This window comes from Lynx rufus, unplaced genomic scaffold (assembly GCF_022079265.1).
Source record: "Lynx rufus isolate CCGP_SWC_20201006 ecotype Redwood Valley unplaced genomic scaffold, mLynRuf1.p SCAF_4, whole genome shotgun sequence".
Taxonomy (NCBI): Eukaryota; Metazoa; Chordata; class Mammalia; order Carnivora; family Felidae; genus Lynx; species Lynx rufus.
The window spans coordinates 51,078,372-51,097,137 of record NW_025814856.1 but is presented as its reverse complement, the minus strand read 5'-3'; the positions used below and the strand labels follow the sequence as shown (position 1 = coordinate 51,097,137).

Genomic DNA, 18,766 nt, shown 5'->3' with positions numbered 1-18,766 from the left:
TCCTGAGCCCTTTTGAGGGCCTGATTCCCTTCTGGGCACTGGGGGAAAGGGGACGGTGAGAAGAAAGGGGAGACAGAACCCAAGATTCCCAAGGGAGCTTCCAGGACTAGTCTGAAACTCCACAAGGCGACAGGGTGGAACTGGCCAGACTCTGGCATCACACAGACCTGGATTCAAATTTAATTTTGCCTCTGACCAACTGTTGATTTTGAACCCTTCATCTCTCTGGACCTCAGTTGTCCCCTCTGTGAAATGGGGGCCCTACGGAGAGGAAGGGAGGGAAAAGTCCAGAAGAGGAGCCGACCTGAACTAGGGGCTTCCCCTCCAACCGCCGCGCCCCTTCCCCAGCCCGGGAGCGCAGCTGTGCCTCCCAGTCCCTCGTCCCTCCGCCGCAGGCTCCTCCTCCACTGACATCAGAGCCGCAGGCGGGCGGAGGGAGCCAGCAGAGCCCGAGCCGAGCTTCAGCGAGGGAGCGAGCGGGCGGGCGGGCCAGGCGCGGAGCGGCGGCAGACAGCAGCCGGCAGCCAGAGCTCAGCGGCAGCCACTTCGGGCCTTCCAGCCAGCCCCGCGGCGGGGCAGCCGCAGGTACAGCCCGGGGGCCAACCCGCCTGTGCTCCTGGGATCCGAGGAGGGGCGGCTGGACCCACCAGCCGCTGGATCCTCTCCCCCAGGGATGGGATAGCTGCCTAAGGGGGCTAGACTCTGGATGGGCAGGGCAGGGCAGGGCCTTTCTCTCCTACCTCTGCCCCCAGGCCCCGCAGGTGCCAGGCGGCCGGTGGGGAACTGAGTGGGTAATGTCGGAAGGTGGGAAGGGTGTGCGTGTGGGTGCGCCTGCGTTCAGATGGGTCTGAATGTGGAAGGACTGGGCATTGGAGCTATAAATATGTGGGGCCGCGTTGGGGTGTGCTAATGTCTTAGCACAGGCGTGTGCATCAGATACGGAGCTACAGTGTAAGGGTATCCTTATGGGTGGGGATATCTGGGAATCTGTTTTTGTTGCAGATGTGTGTCCAGGTGTTGTGCATGCTAGCCTCTGGCTCAAGGGTGGTAAGAGTGGAGGCTATATGTGTATTGAGGATGTTTGAAGTTAGGTATGTAAGGAGTTGGGGTTCAGTTTGGAACATAGGAGCTTTTAGGGTGTATAGAAACAGGATGAAGGGTATGAGTGTATCTGGGATGTCTGGTACATAGGTGAGGAATATGTGTGTGTGTGTGTGTGAGAGAGAGAGAGAGAGAGAGAGAGATGTGGTCTGAGTGTGTGCACATGTGTGTTTTTGGGGTGTAAGAGGGATCTGTGGGAGGGATGTTGGGATGTGAGGATGTCAGGGGGAGTGTATCTTTGGACATGTGTGCTGATGCCTGGGTACACATGTATGATCAGGTGTTGGGGTATCTGGGGATGGAATGTACTGAATCTGGGGCAGGTATTGTGGGTGGAGCTTGGTGTGGTGTGTCCAGGTGCAGAGATATGTGTGGAACTAGAAGGGTTGTATTTGCCAGGCCTCCAAGTGGGCTTTAAAACTGTGTTTCTAGAGCCTACCATCATATCTCCTTTCCTAGAAGTTTCTGCCCCTGGGATGGGTGGCTAGGACCCCCTGGAAACAAGGTCCTATCCAAGGAGTGGGGTCTCACACCAGGGACTCTAGTCAGGACACCTTCCTTTCATTCTCCCACAGGGGAAACAGGAAGTGCCCTCCTTGAGGTCACAGAGCATACTGGGTCTGAATGGGCTCCAGTCTGGCTGCATATTGGAAGGACAAGCTGAGAGTGGCCCTGTCAAAGTCCTTGGCACTCAGCAAGCTTAACTGGGCCCCAGCCAGTCATCATTTGGGCAACTTTGGACCCAGTCCATATCTGTCTCCAACCTCAGTCTCCCTATTCTCCATCTGATAAATGGGGAGAGAACTCCCTGCTGACAGAGGTCTCTGAAGAAAGGTACAGGCTGGAGCAGGGTCAGAAGAAGCCAGGAGGGGACAGACTGGGTAGGACCATTTCTCAGGCTTCTGGGACCCAAACAGGGAGCCAGAAGGGAGAGGGGGTATAATAGGTGGCCTGGGGAGCTCCAGCTGTGGCTGCTGTTGCCGTGGTAACAGTGCAGAAGGAGCTATTTAAAAACGTGGCTGAGATATTGCTGGAAGCCCAGGCTGCCGGAAACCTGATTTCCGAGAGACTGGGTGGAAGAAGAAAGAGGAAGGAGAGGAGACACCCCAGCAATTCCCAGGGTGGGGCTGGGACATTCCTGGTTCTGGAGACAGGGGGAACCCTCCAGGGCTGTGCACTTACTTGTACAAGCTGCTCTGGGGTCTTCTCTGCTGTTCTCCTGGAGGTCAGCGTCCTCCTGAGTGTTTTGATTTGGAGAGGGAGAAACCTGGAGCTGAATAAATGAACAAATGACTTTGTTGAAAAAAGAATTCTGCTGCCACCTTGAAGGATTTTCCTTTAGGCATGAGGATTTGTTGGGTGAACAAAAGACTAGTGAGTGAGTGAGTTTGCTGAATAACTTTGTCGAATGAATGAATCAAGGAATGAATACATGCAGGCTGAATGACTGAATGGGGCCTCAATTCCCTAAGTCCCAACATAGAAGGCTGGGCCCTACTGAGTCTTTTCCCTTCATTTCCCTTCTCAGGAGCCCTGGCTGTGGCCAGGGGGCAGTGGGCCATGCCGGGGGCAGTGGACGGCCCCAGCTGGAAGCAGGTGGAGGACATTAGGGACATTTACGACTTCCGTGATGTTCTGGGAACGTGAGTCTCAGGGCAGGCAAGCGGGGGTGGAGGGGGAGGCTGTCTGTGAGCCGGGGTGTGGGGTTGGGAAGGTCCTTACTCTTGGGCCTGGCTGGCTAGGGCGACTGCATCCAGGGTGGTACTTCCTCTGGTCAGTTTATCACTGCTTCCTGTTTGCTATAGTCCAGGCCCTGCAGCGGCCTTGCCATGGCCCAGTCTGGCTCATCTTTTCACTTCTGGTTGACAGTGGGTGGAACAGAGGCTGCTCTTGGCTGCAGCTCTGGGTTCCTGTGAAGAGAACAAAGTAGGGGAGAATGAAGGAGCCAGTCTTTCCAATGTTTGGCCAAGAGCTGGGGATTTTGGCCTAGGTTTAGGAAACGAAGCTGGGCATGGCTCTGTTCTCAGTGGTGGGAATCCAGAAATAACTCAAACCTGATCTTTTCCCCTCAAGTTGATCCTAAACATGTGATGGAAGTACACCCAGGGAAAATGACAACAGGGTATATGATGTGTTCCTGTTAAAGTCAGGAATGAGGACTTTGTAGAGCTCAGAGTGGTAGCTACTGCCTAGAGCTAGGGACTGAAGGATGTGTAGAAGTGCACTTATCAGAGAGGGAGAAGGGCATTCCAGCCAGAAGGAAGAGCCTAAGCAAAGGCTGAGAAGCATGTTATGTGTGGAAAGAGGTGAAGAATGATAGAGTTGTAATCAGAGGCTAGCGGAAGAGTGGAAGATGCTTCTCTCTGTGAAGAGAGAACAGGTCATGTAAGACCTTGAAAGCCAAGCTATGGGGGCTGGACTTTATCTCATGGACCATAGGAAGACATTTAAGATATTTTGATGGGTTTGCAATTCAGGATAGTCACTCTGGCCAAAGCATGGAGGGTAAATTGGAAAGGGACATGACTAGAAACCAGCATTGAGGATATCACAGTCACTAGTTATTCTGATGATTGAGATTTTGCCATGAGAGATGCTTTTCTTTGACTTAGACTTCTTATCCCAGGCAACACAAATAGTCCTAGAAAGAAGATGCTAGGAAATCTTCCTTCATCAGTGAACTTTAGTACATGAGTTTGTTCTTTTCTAACTAACTTGTAAAATATTGCTTCTCAACAATCAGTGAGCATACAGATCATCTGAGGATCTTGTTAAAAATACAGATTCTGATTTAGTAAGTCTGAGGTTAAGGCCTGAGATTCTGCACTTCTAAAAAGTCCCCAGGTGATGCTGATGGTTCTTCAAATTTATAAAAGGTGTTAAGTAAACCATGACTGAAATTGTAGCAGAAAAAGAAATGAATCAATTTTGCATGGATCAAAATGCCCAGGGCATAAACTTCAGGCATGGCTGGATCCAGGGGTTCACATGATGTTATCAGGAAATTATCTTTGTCACCAGGAAATTTCTTAGCTCTGATTTCATTTGTGTTGCCTTCATTCTCAAGCAGGCCCTCCTCAAGTGGTGGCAAAGATAACCACCAAAAGCTCCAGGGTTGCATCTTATCAGCTTGGAAGGAAAAAGAGCACCTTATTCTCAAAGTGCCAGTAACCCGGCTTGCATCACGTGACCCAATTACTGTAGCCAAGGATAGACTATTCTGATTGGCCAGCTGTGGGTCACGTGACCACCTCAGGGACCAGGGGTTGGAAGAGTGATGTAGGGAGGCTCATCTCATCTTCATGGTCCACAGGTGGTCATGATACCCATAGGGGTATGAAGGAAGGGCCGAAGGGAAGCTAAGGTTCCAGTTCCTCACCTCATGAATCCCCTTTCTTTGCAGGGGGGCCTTCTCAGAGGTAATCCTGGCAGAAGATAAAAGAACTCACAAGCTGGTGGCCATCAAATGCATCGCCAAGAAGGCTCTGGAGGGCAAGGAGGGCAGCATGGAGAACGAGATCGCTGTCCTGCACAAGTGCGTGGACCACACTGTCTCTGTGTGGGTTGACCCTGCCTTGACTCCTCCTATTCTCTTCCTACCTCTGCTTTGGGCAAATCATTTAACCTGTGAGCCTCAAATTGCTCATTTATAAAATGGGGTAATAATCTCCACTTGGTAGGATTGTGGAGCACTTTAGAGGTCCCTTTATTTCAGGTGTCTGCTGCAACAGCTAATGCCACTGCTTGTTTATAGTGGCTTAACTTGTTCATTCAGATCTAAAAGTCAATCCTTGAATGTAGCTTGGACCATCGCATCTCAAATGGTGTTACTGAAGACCTACCTCAATTCCTCATACGTATTAAAGCCACTCAGGAAGTTCAAAAATACCTGTCTCACAGCCCCTGACTAAATCAATAACCAACTGTCTATGATTTGCTTATACTTGTGTGTAACCTGCTGCCCTCACTAGAAAGCTTATGGAGAACCTTCACTTCTATCCTCTCACCTGAGTTTTCCAACCACCCTGGTCAGGGATTAACTGGTCATTTCCACTATTGGGTGTGGGAGGGGGCCTGAGGTCCAGAGAGGGTAAGGGATTTGCCCAAGGTCACAGAGCAACTTTGTGGCAGAGCCATGGCCCCTGTCAAGCTCAGTCACCATCATCGGTTCATTTATTGAGCATTCACTGTGTGCCAGACATTGTGCCAAGATTCTTACCTGCATTTTCTCATGTGATCCTCACTCCAACTCTTTGAGGGAAGTACTGTCACTGGCTTCATATTATAGATAAGGAAACAGGCTTAATATTCAATGAATAAGTGAGCACTTACTCTACACCCGGTGTGGGAGGAACAATGGTAACATAAAGCCCCTCGTCTCCTGGAGCTGGCATTCTGGTGGGGGAGGCTGATAAACTTATAAACACAGACACTTTTTATTTTATTTTTTAATTAATTAATTAATTAATTATTATTATTATTATTATTATTTTTAAGGTAGGCTCCATGCCCAGTGTGGAGCCCAATGTGGGGCTTGAACTCAAAACCCTGAGACCAAGGCCTGAGCTGAGATCAAGAGTCAGATGCTTGGGGTGCCTAGGTGGCTCAGTCAGTTAAGCTTCTGACTTTTTTTTAAACGTTTATTTATTTTTGAGAGACAGAGTATGAGCAGGGGAGGGGCAGAGAGAGAGGGAGATACAGAACCTGAAGCAGGCTCCAGGCTCTGAGCTGAAGTTGGACGCTTGACCAACTGAGCCACTCCAAGCTTCTGACTCTTGATCTCAGCTCAGGTCATGATCTCATGGTTCACGAGTGTGAGTCTGTGCTGTCAACACAGAGCCTGCGTGGAATTCTTTCTCTCCTCTCTTTCCACCCCCTCCCCCGCACGTGCACACTCTCTCTCTCTCTCTCAAAATAAATAAAAACAAAGAATCACTTGCTTAACTGGCTGAACCACCCAGGCACCCAGAAACATGTTAAAATCATATATTGATCAGTGTTGTGAGGTAAAAAGATTTGTCCCCAAATAGCACATAGTGGAGGCAGGTTAGACCGAGGTGTGTCTGATGCCAGAGCCCAGTGTTTATCTCTCTGTGCTCTCCTACCTTCCATTACATCATAATAAATCATGGTGAATCAGCTTTTCCTTTTGGGACCCAGAACCCTGGTTTGTCCTGCCTAGGTCTACAGTGGTGGTTCTTCAAGGTGAGTGTAGGAAAGTGGCTGAGCTATCCTCAGCTCTGAACCACCTCATTTCTCCTTTCAGGATCAAGCACCCCAACATTGTAGCCCTGGATGACATCTATGAGAGTGGGGGCCACCTCTACCTCATCATGCAGCTGTGAGTGGCCTCACCCCTTGCTCACATCTCTCCCCGCCGCCCCTCCCTAGCTTCTCTGGCCAGACTGCCCTGTCCTCGGCTGCAGGGTGTCCGGTGGAGAACTGTTTGACCGCATTGTGGAGAAAGGCTTCTACACGGAGCGGGATGCCAGCCGCCTCATCTTCCAGGTGCTGGACGCCGTCAAGTACCTGCACGACCTGGGCATCGTACACCGAGATCTCAAGGTGGGGTGCAAGGGTGTGTGGTGAGCTGGGGTGCCGAGTGCAGCCTCCACATACCCCTCACTGTGTGATCTGGGGCAACTCTTACCCCATCCCTGAGCCTCGGCTTCCCATCTGCAAAATGCACCCTGTAAACCCTAAACTGCCTCCTCCCATTCCAGTTTGGATGCTCAAATGGACACCCAGGTGAATGGTGCTGCTATTTTATCCAAATAGTGCCTTGGTCTTTTTTTGATAATAAAAGTCCCACTTTGCTCTTTGTAGAAAACTTGGATGGGACAGCAAACATAAAGAAGGAAGCCAGAAGCCCCTATGAAACCCTACACCTCAGAGACTATGATGGGGTTCACATTTTGTAGTACATCTCCTCCAGTCTAGAAGAGCGCTGGGGTGAGACAGATCTGGACTTGAATTCTGTCCCTGCTACTCCCTAACTGTAGGTTCTCAGGCAAGTCCCTTTGCCTCTCAAGGCATCAGTTTTCTGACCTGTAAAGTGGGATTAGGCAGACTGGCCTGATAGGGATGTGGTAAGGATGAAATCAAGCACTAGCACAAGATCTGGCACAAAGTAGGTGCTTGAAAATTCTTTAGGGCCTCACAATACAAATCTGGCTTATGGAAAACTCCCACTCACATTCCCAAGTCCCTTGTCTTTTCTGGCCCTTGTCTTTTACTTTTAACTTCCTTGAGTTTCTTGTGCCTCCAACCAAGATGGCAGCTGTGAAGCCATAGTGGCTTTTGGGGTGATGTCTTTGAGGTGGGGCTTGGAGAAGCAGAAGGTTCTGCCAGCCTCTGGCCATCTCTACCTCTTCCTTCCCCTCCACCTTCCAAGCCAGAGAATCTGCTGTACTACAGCCTGGATGAAGACTCCAAGATCATGATTTCTGACTTTGGCCTCTCCAAGATGGAGGACCCTGGCAGTGTGCTCTCCACAGCTTGCGGGACCCCAGGATATGTGGGTATGGAGCACCCTGGGCGGGGGCCATGGATAGGGGAGAAATCAGAAGCTGCAGGGCAGAGATCTGTCACCACCATGTCTCCTTCCTTCCATAGCTCCTGAGGTCCTGGCCCAGAAGCCCTACAGCAAGGCAGTGGATTGCTGGTCCATTGGGGTCATTGCCTACATTCTGTGAGTAGGGTCTTGGCCATTGGGGCATGTGGCTCTAGCATTCTCCTCTCCCCTACTTTGCCCTCTCTCTCCTCTCTGCTATTTCTTCCTGCCATCCAAGTGTATACCTACCTATTAATGACTAATATTATTTCATTCAACACATACTATGTTTCTGGCACTGTGCTAAGTACTGGGGATTTAAGAGAAGAAAACAAAGTGCCTGCCCTGAGAGAGCAAAAATTCTAGTACAGTAGACAGACAATAAACAAGTAAATCTATAAAATGCCAGGTAGTAAAATACTATGAAGAAAAATCAAGCAGGGTTAGGGAGATGGGGATGGATGCCATTTTAGGTAAGGAGGTCAGGAAAAAAGGCATTTCTTAGGCTATCTCCTGGATGAAGTGAGGGAGACAGACATTTGAGGTGTGGGGGAAGACATTCGAGGTGTGGGGGCAGAGGGAACAGCAAATGCAAGGCCCTGAGGAAGGAAAGACGGTAGCAAATTAAGAAACAGGCCAGTGTAGCTGGACAGGAGTGAACAAGGCACAGAGGGGCAGATTTCCCCTTTGTAAAAGGGGGAACTGCTTCCTGTGGATGTTGCCTGGCTCTTGAGACTACCTCAAAGCTCCATATTGGAGCCAATGGGTACACTGAAAGTGGAAATGAGGAGGAGTTTCTCCCTGCCCAGGCTCTGCGGTTATCCCCCCTTCTATGACGAGAATGATGCCAAACTCTTTGAACAGATTTTGAAGGCCGAGTACGAATTTGACTCTCCTTACTGGGACGACATCTCTGACTCTGGTATTTGATGCTTTGCCATCTTCCCCTGGGCCCTACCTCTGGTCAGACTCCCCAGCCCCAAACTAAGAGCTGTCTTTGAGACCAGACACCAAGCACCCCAGGTGCTTCCCTCTGCCTGGCCCCAGGCTGAGAAACTTGTAGGCATTCGTTCAGTCTTCAAAACTAGTATTTTTGAAAATACCACACCCAATGACTTCGTTATGCCTGAAATACCACCATAGAAGTTTTCATATGTTCTTTTGTACCTCTTACTAGGAGGCAAAACTGTGAAGCCATTGTTGGTCACTTACACATCAGTGTGAATATACTGAGCAGAATCTTTTTTAAGAACAAGTTTTTTTTAAGGGAAAAAGGAGAGAACTGGAAGGCTGGGGTGGGTGGGGGGAGCTTAGAGACTAAGAGTACAGGTGGGGTCGGGCGGTACATACACAGATCTGGCCTCTTGTCTTGCTTGGATGCCAGGCCAGACCCAAGGGGGTGGGTTTTGTGTTGGGGGTATCCACAGGTACCATCATACTATTTCTCTTTGCTGTTTTCTTGGGGATTCAGCCAAAGACTTCATCCGGCACTTGATGGAGAAGGATCCAGAAAAGAGGTTCACCTGTGAGCAGGCCTTGCAGCACCCGTGGTGAGAGCTCCAATAAGCTGCAGGCTGGGGTGGGGTCTGGGGCCCCCAAACCTGTCTTTGCCTTCATAGACAACCCTCCACACACCCCTATCCTAGGATTGCAGGAGATACGGCTCTAGATAAGAATATTCACCAGTCGGTGAGCGAACAGATCAAGAAGAACTTTGCCAAGAGCAAGTGGAAGGTGAGCCCATGTCCCTAGTCCTGGGTCCCAGCCTCCCCAGACGTCCTCCCCACCTCTCTCCAGGCCTCAGCTCACACAGCATCTAGCACCATGTCACAGTAACTGCTCAGGGACACTTACAAGAACTTCATTCATTCATTCATTCAACACTCCTTGACACTCTATCCCAGTGAGTCCCTGACTGCCAAGAACAGTATAATTCTTTTTTACTGTTTGTTTGTTTATTTATTTATTTATTTATTTATTTAGAGAGAGAGAGAGAGAGACTGCGAGTGGGAGAAGGACAGAGAGAGGGAGGAGAGAGAATCCCAAGCAGCCTCCATGCTCAGTGTGGAGACTGATTCGGGGCAAGATCCCATGAGCCATGAGATCTTGACCTGAGCCAAAATCAAGAACTGGATGCTTAACCAACTGCACCACCCTGGAACACTATAATTCTTAAAGAGACATCTACTCCAACCTATGGGGTCCTGGAAGGGACATATGATGGCCTGATAGACCTGTCAGACCTGACAGCTGAGTAGGAATTAGCCAGGTACAACAGAACAATGTCTGAGGCGGAGAGGACCAGTATGCAGAAGTCCAGGGGCAAGAGAGTGAGTATGTCCATTCAGGGAAGTGCAAGTAGTAAGTCTGGATGGAATGGAGGGGCTGTGGGGCAACAGCCCAGACTGGAGATGGAAGTAGAGGCCTTGAGTGCCACAGTGGAGAACTAACTTGGTCCTGAGGACACTGAGGAGACCCAGGATTTTTAGCAGTAACCTGCCCTCTGGAAAGGGCTCTCAGCATGCAGAGAGAGGTATGGAGTCAAGGCTGGGAGACCCCTTAGAAGGTTGTGGCAGAGACGTGGGCAGGAGACAGTGAGGGCTTGGACCAGAGAACAGGGGATGGCTCAGGAGTCCTTTAGGAGGTAGAATTGACAAGAAGTGATGGTAGAAGAGATGTTGGCAGAGAGAGGAGATGTCAAAGGCTGGCCCAAGATTTTGGTTGGGGAAAAGGTGAATGGTGGTACTGTTAACTGAGATGGGGATCCCAGGGGCACACAACTGTCTTGGGGTGGATGACTATGGTTTTGGACATGGTGAATATGAAGGATGTGTGGGACACCTTCGTAGATATGTTAAATAGAGAATGATACACATACTGGGGTAAGTTATTTAACCTGTCTGTGCCTCAGTTTTCTCCTCTGGCAATGGTGACGCTAATAGTATCCACCTCAAAGACCTTTGTGAAGATTAAATGAATTGCCAAATAAAGTGCTTAGAACAGTGCCTGACACATACTGCTATTTTAAGTGCTTGCTATGATGTGAATATGAATTTATACATAAAGGGTTGTATATACTTGTTCATGTATACACATCACACACACACACACACATATATGCATGTATCTGTGTAAATATATAACGTGGCTGAATGTAATTTAATAAAGCCTTGTAGAGGTTTCAGGGAGTTTTAGGGGATCAACCAATAACACCTGAATGAAAATGACAAAACCACCCCATGAATCTCACTGCCAGACCCTGTCCCATGATCTCCAGCTCTCAAAAGTCCCTTCTTCCCCTTCTCCCCACAGCAAGCCTTCAATGCCACGGCCGTGGTGCGGCATATGAGAAAGCTACAGCTGGGCACCAGCCAGGAGGGGCAGGGACCAACGGCGAGCCATGGGGAGCTGCTGACACCAGCAGCTGGGGGTGAGGACCAGTGCTCTGTGGAAGGGCATGGGTGGGAAGAGACATACAGGCTGGAGTGGAGGGTCTGCTCCTACGACCAATCTTGTTCTCTCTCCCCATGTAGGGCCAGCGTCTGGCTGCTGCTGTCGAGATGGCTGTGTGGAGCCGGGCTCAGAAATGTCCCCTACTCTGCCCCCCCAGCTCTAGGGCCCCAGATCCAGGGTCCAGATCCTTTGTGTGGGAGGGGTTGGGGCAGCCTGCTCCCCTTCCCTCTCTGAATTGGAGTTACCCAGCCTCACTGCCTTCCCACCCCTTTCCCTATCACTCCTCCACTGCATTTTCCATACAAATGTTTCTATTTTATTGTTCTTTCTTGTAATAAAGGGAAGAGATAAAAACATAGTAGCTCTGTCTCACCAGATAACCTCCACCCCACAATGTTGTGCAAACTACTTAATGTGAGGGTACCTGGCCCCTGAGGTAGCTGCAAGAAGCCCTCTTCCCAACATGAGACTGGATGGGGAAGAGAGGTGGGGAAAGGTATTTGGGGTATCCCTTTGTCCAGTGCCCCCCACCTAGCCTTCAAGGCCTGTAGATCTCCTGCGCTTTGCTGGTGGCTCCTGAGCTCGGTGGAGTTGGCGCAGGTCAGCACTGAACAGCACCTGGGGACAGTGGGGAAGGACACTGCATGGGGTCAGGGTACACGGGGTCAGGACTGATGGGGCCAGTGGCAGTGTGGAGAGGTATACAGGCAGCAGGGCCAGGGCAAGGAACATCCACTAGAGTCAGGACTGGGGTGGGTAAAGAGTCCAGTAGGGTCACCTGAAATGGTGGTGGTGGAAGGGTCTACTGGGTCAGGATGGGGGCAGGAGTCTTATGGGGTCTGGGCTGGAGGAGGAGAGGGAGCCTCAGAACACTTACTGCTTGGGCCCAGCCAGCATAAGGTCCCCACAGGCTCCGGAAAAAGTTTCCTATGCCAGAAGTGAAAAGGTGAAATTAATTGGCCTTCCTACTTATTCCCTATCCACAGGAGTGGGATTTTACAGAGAGGTATGAAAAGTTTCTAACACCTCAGCCCGCTGCTAGCCCCAGCATCCCACTCTCTCCTTACCCAGTTCCTTGTTAGCCTGGGGGCTTGGACCCTTGGCCTGGGACATGGTGGGGTGCCAGCTGTAGTCACGCTGGGCAATCTGCCACATGTGGATATCCACGGGCACGGCCTGGGGCTTGTCTAGGGCCATCAAGCAGATGCAGTCAGCGACCTTTAAGAGACAAAGAGTGAGCCACAGAGGAGGAAAGGCAGGATCCAACCAGCATCCTATTTCTAGTCCCAAAGTTGGCTGCTTCCTCCTCCACTCTGAGGTTACTATTATTTTATATTTTCCATCAATACACACTCTCTTTTAATAATTTTAAAAATAGATATGATGAGGGGTGCCTGGATGGCTCAGTTGGTTGAGAGTCCTACTTGTCTCAGGTCATGATCTCACGGTTCATGAGTCTGAAACCCATATTGGGCTCTGTGCTGACAGTTCGGAACCTGGAGCCTGCTTCGGATTCTGTGTCTCCCTCTCTCTCTGCCCCTTCCCAGCTGATGCTCTGTCTGTCTGTCTGTCTCTCTCTCTCAAAAATAAGTAAACATTAAAAATTTTTTTTTAAAATAGGTATGATGCGAGTGCCACTGTGTAAACATCTATGTAGGCCAGGTCCTCATCATAACCTGGGAAGAAGGCAGTTACTACATCTATTCTGCAGACAAAAAAGTGAGATTCCGAAAGATGAAGTGACTTGGCCAAGGTTACATGGCTAGGAAGAGGCATAACCAAGATTTAATGTTAGGTTGAGGTTCTTTAAAAAAACTTAAAAAAAAAAAAAGTTTTTTAAACAAAACTCTATTTTTTAAACTATAGAGAAGTATAAAGAAGAAAACAATAAATGCCAAATTCCCAATCATCTTACTGCTAGCTAACCTTGTTGATATTAAACAAAAAGATTTAGAAGTACGTAAGATTTCAAGATAAAAACAACATGAAAAGGAGAAACATCTTCTGATTTGTCTTCCCAAATGTAACCACTCTTAAGCTTCCAATGATTCCTTCTGGAAAATTCTGCATACATAGAGCAGTGTATATGTGCATTGGAACAAATGGCCTTTCTAAATAATGCACTCAAGGGACAATGTCATTTTTTTTTAAAGTCTATTTATTTATTTATTTTAAAAAGTAATCTCTACACCCAGTGTGGGGCTTGAATTCATGACCCTCAGATCAAGAGTTGCATGCTCTTCTGACTGAGCCAGCCAGGTGCCCTGGGACAATATCCTTTATACTCTTTCTGCACTTTGCATTTTCTCTAATAAAACATCTGCTTGTATCCTTTCTCCTTTTTGCCCTGCCTCCAGAGGCCAAGCATGTACCCAGCTCTCAGGCCTGCCTTGTCTCCTTCTCTGCTACTCTCTGCGTGGATGGTGAGGGTAGCTCCTGCCCCCTGGGACATTACCTTGGTGCCCACCCCAGGCAAGGTGCAGAGGGCCTTGTGGGCCTCCTCGTAGGGGGCCTTGTGCAGCTGCTGCAGCCAGGGCAACCCGCCCTGTTCTTCTAGGATGGCTCGGGCACTGGCATTCACGTAGCGGGCACGATACCCCAGGCCCAGCTTCCTGAGCTGAGCTTCTACCTCTGGCCCTGTGGGTGAATGGGGAAGAAAGCAGGGGTCAGGGATCCTCAAGTCTTTCCTGTCTTCAGGCTAGTGTGTGAGGCCTCTACCCCCTACAGGAATGCTTTCCCTAAGCACCTCTCTCCCACCTCATCACCCTCTGTGAGACCCCAGGACACTTGCATATTCAAAAGAAAGGGTTAAAGCCTGAGTTTGCTCCTCTGCAAATATTTTCTGAGCACCTACTACCCAGTGTTGGTCACTGGAGCAGGGACTAAGAAGGACTTGCTGCCCTGGAGGAACTCCCCAGTTATCCTTTCCAAAGTGCATTTACACCCATGATCTAAAATAATGGTCATAATAACAATAACAGCTTCTATTATCAAGTGCTGGGTATTATGCATGGGCAAAGTACTTTAGGTACATTATCATGCTTTTCTCAAGGAACCGGACAACAGTATGGCTATTTTCCCAATTTTACAGATGGAGAAAATAAGAACTTAGAAGAGGTTAATAACTTGTTCAAAAAAGGACATGGTGGAGATGGGATCCTGTACCCAGGTCTGGGAAACCAATGCCTGTGCTCTTAGCCTATTAGAGCACCCTGCCTCACAACTGCTTTACTCACCACTCAAACCCTTCTGGATAGAAACTGTTATTCCCATCCTACAAACAAGAGAAGCTTCAATAGGTAAATGAATTCTTTTGGTCTTATGACTACTAAGCTGGGAGCTGAGACCCAAGACTGGGTTTCTTTTTTTCCCCCCAATACTGGGTTTCTAAGCACCAAAAACATTCTCTTTTCTCTAGGTATCCTGTCTCCTTGCTATGCAGTCCCTAAGCACTTCTTCTAGCTTTATTCTCACATCTACCAACTGATATACTTGCTTCTGTAAAATACTTCCCTCACAAGGCTGGTATAAAGAACATATATGTTCTTGGATGCAAAATTGTTGGGTTCACTGTAGAGTTAGCAACTTTAATTTTCTGCATACTTCCTGTATGTCAAATACTGTACTATGTGCAGTATGTGTATTTCTTTACTTAACCCTTGTGGCAACTCTGATAGGTAAGTGCCATTATTCTCCCATTCCACAGATGAAGAAACTGAAACACAGAGTGATTAAATAATGTGCTCCAGGTCATATAGGTAGATGTCAAATGCCAAAAGAATTCAGATGTAGGTATTCTCCAGAAGAGTGGTCTTAACCCCATACTACTGTATACTATGTGTTTTTTAAATTTTTTATGAAGCAGTGAACCTATGGGGTAAAAAGCACAGGCTAGTGAGGTGCTGATGTTTCAAGGACAGACAGGGAGGATGAAGCAGGGCTGATCAGACCAGGCAAGATGGTTCTGGATCAGGAGGGTGTTTGGGAAGGCAGGAAGCTTTGAGATGGGAGATGGGGACCAGGGGAGAACCGAACAGACCCTGAAAGCTATTGGAGGGTCTGAGCGCAGGGACCCACCTACTCACCAGCCAGGGCCTGCAGGCTGGGGAAGCCATGGTAGGTGACATCATCCAGCTGGATGAGCTGAGGTCCGAAAGCCTGGCAGAGGCGTTCTACCATGCCGGTTATGCGAGCAATGTTGTTGTTGGAGGAACAGATGAAGGAGAAAAGGCACTCGACGGGGTCCTGTTGCAGAAGTCGAACACCTGGAGACCAGAAAGGTAGGCGGTAGGATACAGACCTGGTGTCAGGAGTGGCCTCTTCCCACCCTCAGATCCTAGGCACTGAAGATCTAGGAGGATCTAGGGGAATGAGGGAAAGCGTTGATAGAGAAAACAACACCAGAGCGCTCATTCCTCATAGGTCGGGGTTATCTTTACATTCCAGGGATAAAGAAGCCACAGTGTAAACACAACGAGCGTGGGGATTTGTGTCCATGGGGATTTGTGTCCGTTTTGTTCACATAGCAGATGCTCTGCAAATATTTACAGAATGAATGAGGTCACCTGTCCCAGGTCACACAGCCAGGATTTGGCTCAATATCCTGTCACCACACTATGGTAATCAGCAAAACAATAATAGTAATAATAATTACTATGTGTCAGGCACTATTCTAAGCAAAACTTTACACGTATTAGCTCCTTCAATCCTCATAAAATCTTATGAGGTGGATTATAGTTCCCATTTTACAGATGGTGAAACTGCATAATTTAACCAAATTACAAGAACTCCAACCCCTGTCCCAATCCTTGTACTCACCTTGGAATTTGTGAGCCACCTCTTGAAAGTGGGGGTCCACGGAACTCCAGTGGTGATATAGTTGAGCCAGGCTGACATCCAGCTGGAAGTACTGGTGCACAGTCTTTAGCTCTTCTGGTGTGGGCCTGCCAACCCAACCCTTGTCCCCTCGGTACACAGTACAGTAGATCTGCTCCTCAGTCTGGGTCAGTGTCCATACTTGGTTCCCCAGCACGCCAGTCCAGTGCGCAGGGTTTTGCTCCCTCCACCTGAGCCCCCAGGCACACAGCAACTCTGGTACTCAGTTTTCCTTCTTGTACCCTTTAGGGCCCTCCCATCCTACAACAGCTCCATACACAACACTGACTTAGGAAATGCAAAGTCGTTTGATTCTCACAACACGGCACTGACCTTTTTTTGGTTTCTTTTGTTAAAGTTTATTTATTTTGAGAGCGAGTGTGTGTGTGTGTGTGTGTGTGTGTGTGTGTGTGTGTGCGCGCGCGCGCTTGCACTTACGCGGGCAAGGGGCAGAGAGAGGGGGGAAAGAGAATCCCAAGCAGGCTCCACGCTGTCAGCGCAGCGCCCAGGCACCCGCATTGCACTGGCTTTTTACCTCCACCTTAGAAAGGAGATAAACAGGCTCACCACCCGCGTCTGCTTCCTCTTCTGCACCCTGAGGTTTCTTCCATCACCCCCAAAATTCCTTTACATTCCAGAACTGCAGTGTTGAGGGGCCAAGAATCAGGGTCACTCACCGGAAGGACTGTCCGGAAGCCAGAACCAGGTCCAGGCGCAGTTCCGAGCGTGGACAGGGGATGGAGGCCCACAGGGCCGGGAAAGAGGCTAGAGTACGATGTCTCATGCTCCAGAGCAAAAAGGACCCAGCTAACAATTCCACGCCAGGCTCCGCCCCATAATGGCCCCGCCTACTCAGTACCAGCTCCACTCATCGCCAAAAGACAGTGACCACACAGTCAGCACTCTTTAAGGCCTTGCCCACTAAGCCCTAGCCTCTAAAGGTTTATTGAAGGCCCGCCCAATTTCATTTAATTCCTCCACTCCCTGCAGGCCCCGCCCCTTACAGTCCACCAGGGCACCAACCCTCCTGACCTTTCCCGTTATGAATGCTCTCCCGGCCACGCCTCCCGGCGCGCACCACTGCGCTCAGAGCTGCCGCGACTTCGGCAAGCGCGCGCAAACGCACTCTTCCGGCTTCTCCAGGGAGCCGACTTCGCTCTCACCGGAAGTAGGATGCAAGCCTGGCTTATTGGATCCGGAGGTAGCCAATCCGCGCAGAAGAGGCACCAATGAGAATAGGGTGTGACGGCGGATGGGCGGGTCTCTCTGAGGGGCCGCAGCGGTTGGCGCGCGCTGGGCTCGCTGCCCGCTCTCGGCCTTGCCTTTGGGGTTGTCTGCACTGGGCACGCAAGGGTGTCCGATCCCCGCGCCCCGCCGACCGGTCGCAGAATGCGCCCTCAGGCCCCAATCCGCACTGCCAGATCTCCTCGGAACCCTGGGGTTCCTCATGGCTTGCTCGTCCGCAGAGCCAAATCCTGTCCCCCACCACCCCCAGAGAGCCTTTCTCCACCGAACCTCTCCAGTCAGATATTCGCCCTCCTGACTGAGAATTGGACCCCAACACAGCTCGGGCCCCTCCGAGCGGCCGAGACGTCTCCACAGCGTCCGCCGCTTGAGGATTGAGTCTTCGCGCTCGCCCGCTAAGCCGCTCCCCTCCAAGGCCTCGCCGAGCCTCGACTCCAGTCAGGTCTCTTCAGAGTTCACTCCGTCAGAGACCTTCGTCCTCCGACTGCCGCGCCCCGCGCTACCCAGCCGCTCCACCCAGCTGCTCCCTTCAGTCGCAGGGCATTCCTTAAAAAACAGTGCTCCATCATCTCACACCCTGTGCCCACTGGGGCTTGTGGGCCCGAGGCAGCCCGTCTGCCTCTTCCAGTTTCCAGGGCGGGCTGCCTGGGCCCAAGAAAGATGTGTTATGTAATTTCTTCCCTTCTGGAGGAAGACCGTAAGCAAGGACCTAGGAGACATGAACTTTATCTGGGCCACTTTTCACCTCATAGCGCTGTGATCTGAGGTTACTGTGTTTCAGTGAGTAGACCGCAAATTCCTTAAGGGCAAGATTTGTGACCCACCCGCAGTACCTAGTAGGGAGGAGCATCACGTGCATGGTTATCATCAGACAAATGCTATTTTTGTCTGTTCCACTCCAAAGCTGCAAGGCCCTGGGCAACTACCTCCTGTGGCTGTCTCCTCTCTAGGTGTGCCAGCCCACAGGTGTCCCATACTTGGAAAGCATTCCTGCAGTAACTGAATGAATCATCGGTAAAGGAGATGCCAAAGTTGGGAATGAATGCAGAGCAATCCTCTACATACCTGCTACGTCCCCAGTTAAACGGGAAGGTCACAGCTATGGGGACTCCGAAGCACTTGGGACTAACCTACTGGCAAAGGACTTGAAGCCTCTGAAATTCATGAAGGAGACGTAGACTTCTTCTAGCAGTTAGTTCTGAATACTGGCTAAAGAGCCAGCTTTGTAGACAGAGACCGGAGTTCAAATCCTAGCTCTGCGCCTTCCTAGTTGTGGGAACTTAGGCAAGTTACTTAATTTTTCTAAACCTCAGTATCTTTGTGGAGATAACCACCTTATTAACTTTCCCTATAGTTTTTGCAAGGATTACATAAAATTGTGTATCTAAAAGTGCTTAGAAAAAGGCTTGCCGCCCAGTGAGTGCCTGGGAAATGGGAGCTATCATATTATCCTGGCTGTTGTCTTACAAATGCAGCATGCACAGCAACCAGCAACCTCTTGAGCCCAATTATTTACCATCCCGGAGGGACAACCTCCCT

At 49.9% G+C, this 18,766-nt stretch overlaps 2 protein-coding genes across 7 annotated transcripts in view; one reads left to right on the top strand and one right to left on the bottom strand.

The window, feature by feature from the left end:
- The window catches only part of OGG1 (8-oxoguanine DNA glycosylase), a 45,134-nt gene extending 28,027 nt beyond the window's left edge, over window positions 1–17,107 (bottom strand). Inside the window, exons 1-7 of one of the 4 annotated variants that reach the window (XR_006964942.1) lie at window positions 16,660–17,107; window positions 15,926–16,173; window positions 15,193–15,372; window positions 13,563–13,744; window positions 12,175–12,325; window positions 2,824–3,011; window positions 2,284–2,374 (exon numbers count right to left, since the gene is read on the bottom strand). Coding sequence is in view for 3 of the 4 variants with exons in the window: in XM_047095016.1 (XP_046950972.1) it covers window positions 11,639–11,725; window positions 11,985–12,034; window positions 12,175–12,325; window positions 13,563–13,744; window positions 15,193–15,372; window positions 15,926–16,173; window positions 16,660–16,766 (1,005 nt within the window). In the remaining variant the exon portion in view is untranslated. Of the gene's footprint in view, window positions 1–2,283; window positions 2,375–2,823; window positions 3,012–11,400; window positions 11,726–11,980; window positions 12,035–12,174; window positions 12,326–13,562; window positions 13,745–15,184; window positions 15,373–15,925; window positions 16,174–16,659 lie in introns of those variants that run through there. The other 3 variants (XM_047095016.1, XM_047095018.1, XM_047095017.1) reach the window with 3 other exon arrangements.
- On the top strand, window positions 482–11,468 carry CAMK1 (calcium/calmodulin dependent protein kinase I). Of its 3 annotated transcripts, XM_047095014.1 has the most exons (12): window positions 482–585; window positions 2,630–2,744; window positions 4,505–4,636; window positions 6,368–6,442; window positions 6,528–6,666; window positions 7,496–7,622; window positions 7,717–7,792; window positions 8,464–8,576; window positions 9,126–9,204; window positions 9,301–9,388; window positions 10,967–11,084; window positions 11,188–11,468. In XM_047095014.1, the coding sequence occupies exons 2-12, from the start codon at window positions 2,662–2,664 to the stop codon at window positions 11,268–11,270; spliced, it is 1,113 nt and encodes a 370-aa protein (XP_046950970.1). In that variant the 5' UTR covers window positions 482–585; window positions 2,630–2,661; the 3' UTR covers window positions 11,271–11,468. The 3 variants fall into 3 exon arrangements, with proteins under 3 accessions (XP_046950970.1, XP_046950968.1, XP_046950969.1); XM_047095012.1 differs by having other exon boundaries at window positions 10,967–11,468; XM_047095013.1 differs by lacking the exon at window positions 482–585 and adding an exon at window positions 1,600–1,982 and having other exon boundaries at window positions 10,967–11,468.
- Window positions 17,108–18,766: the final 1,659 nt, after the last annotated feature.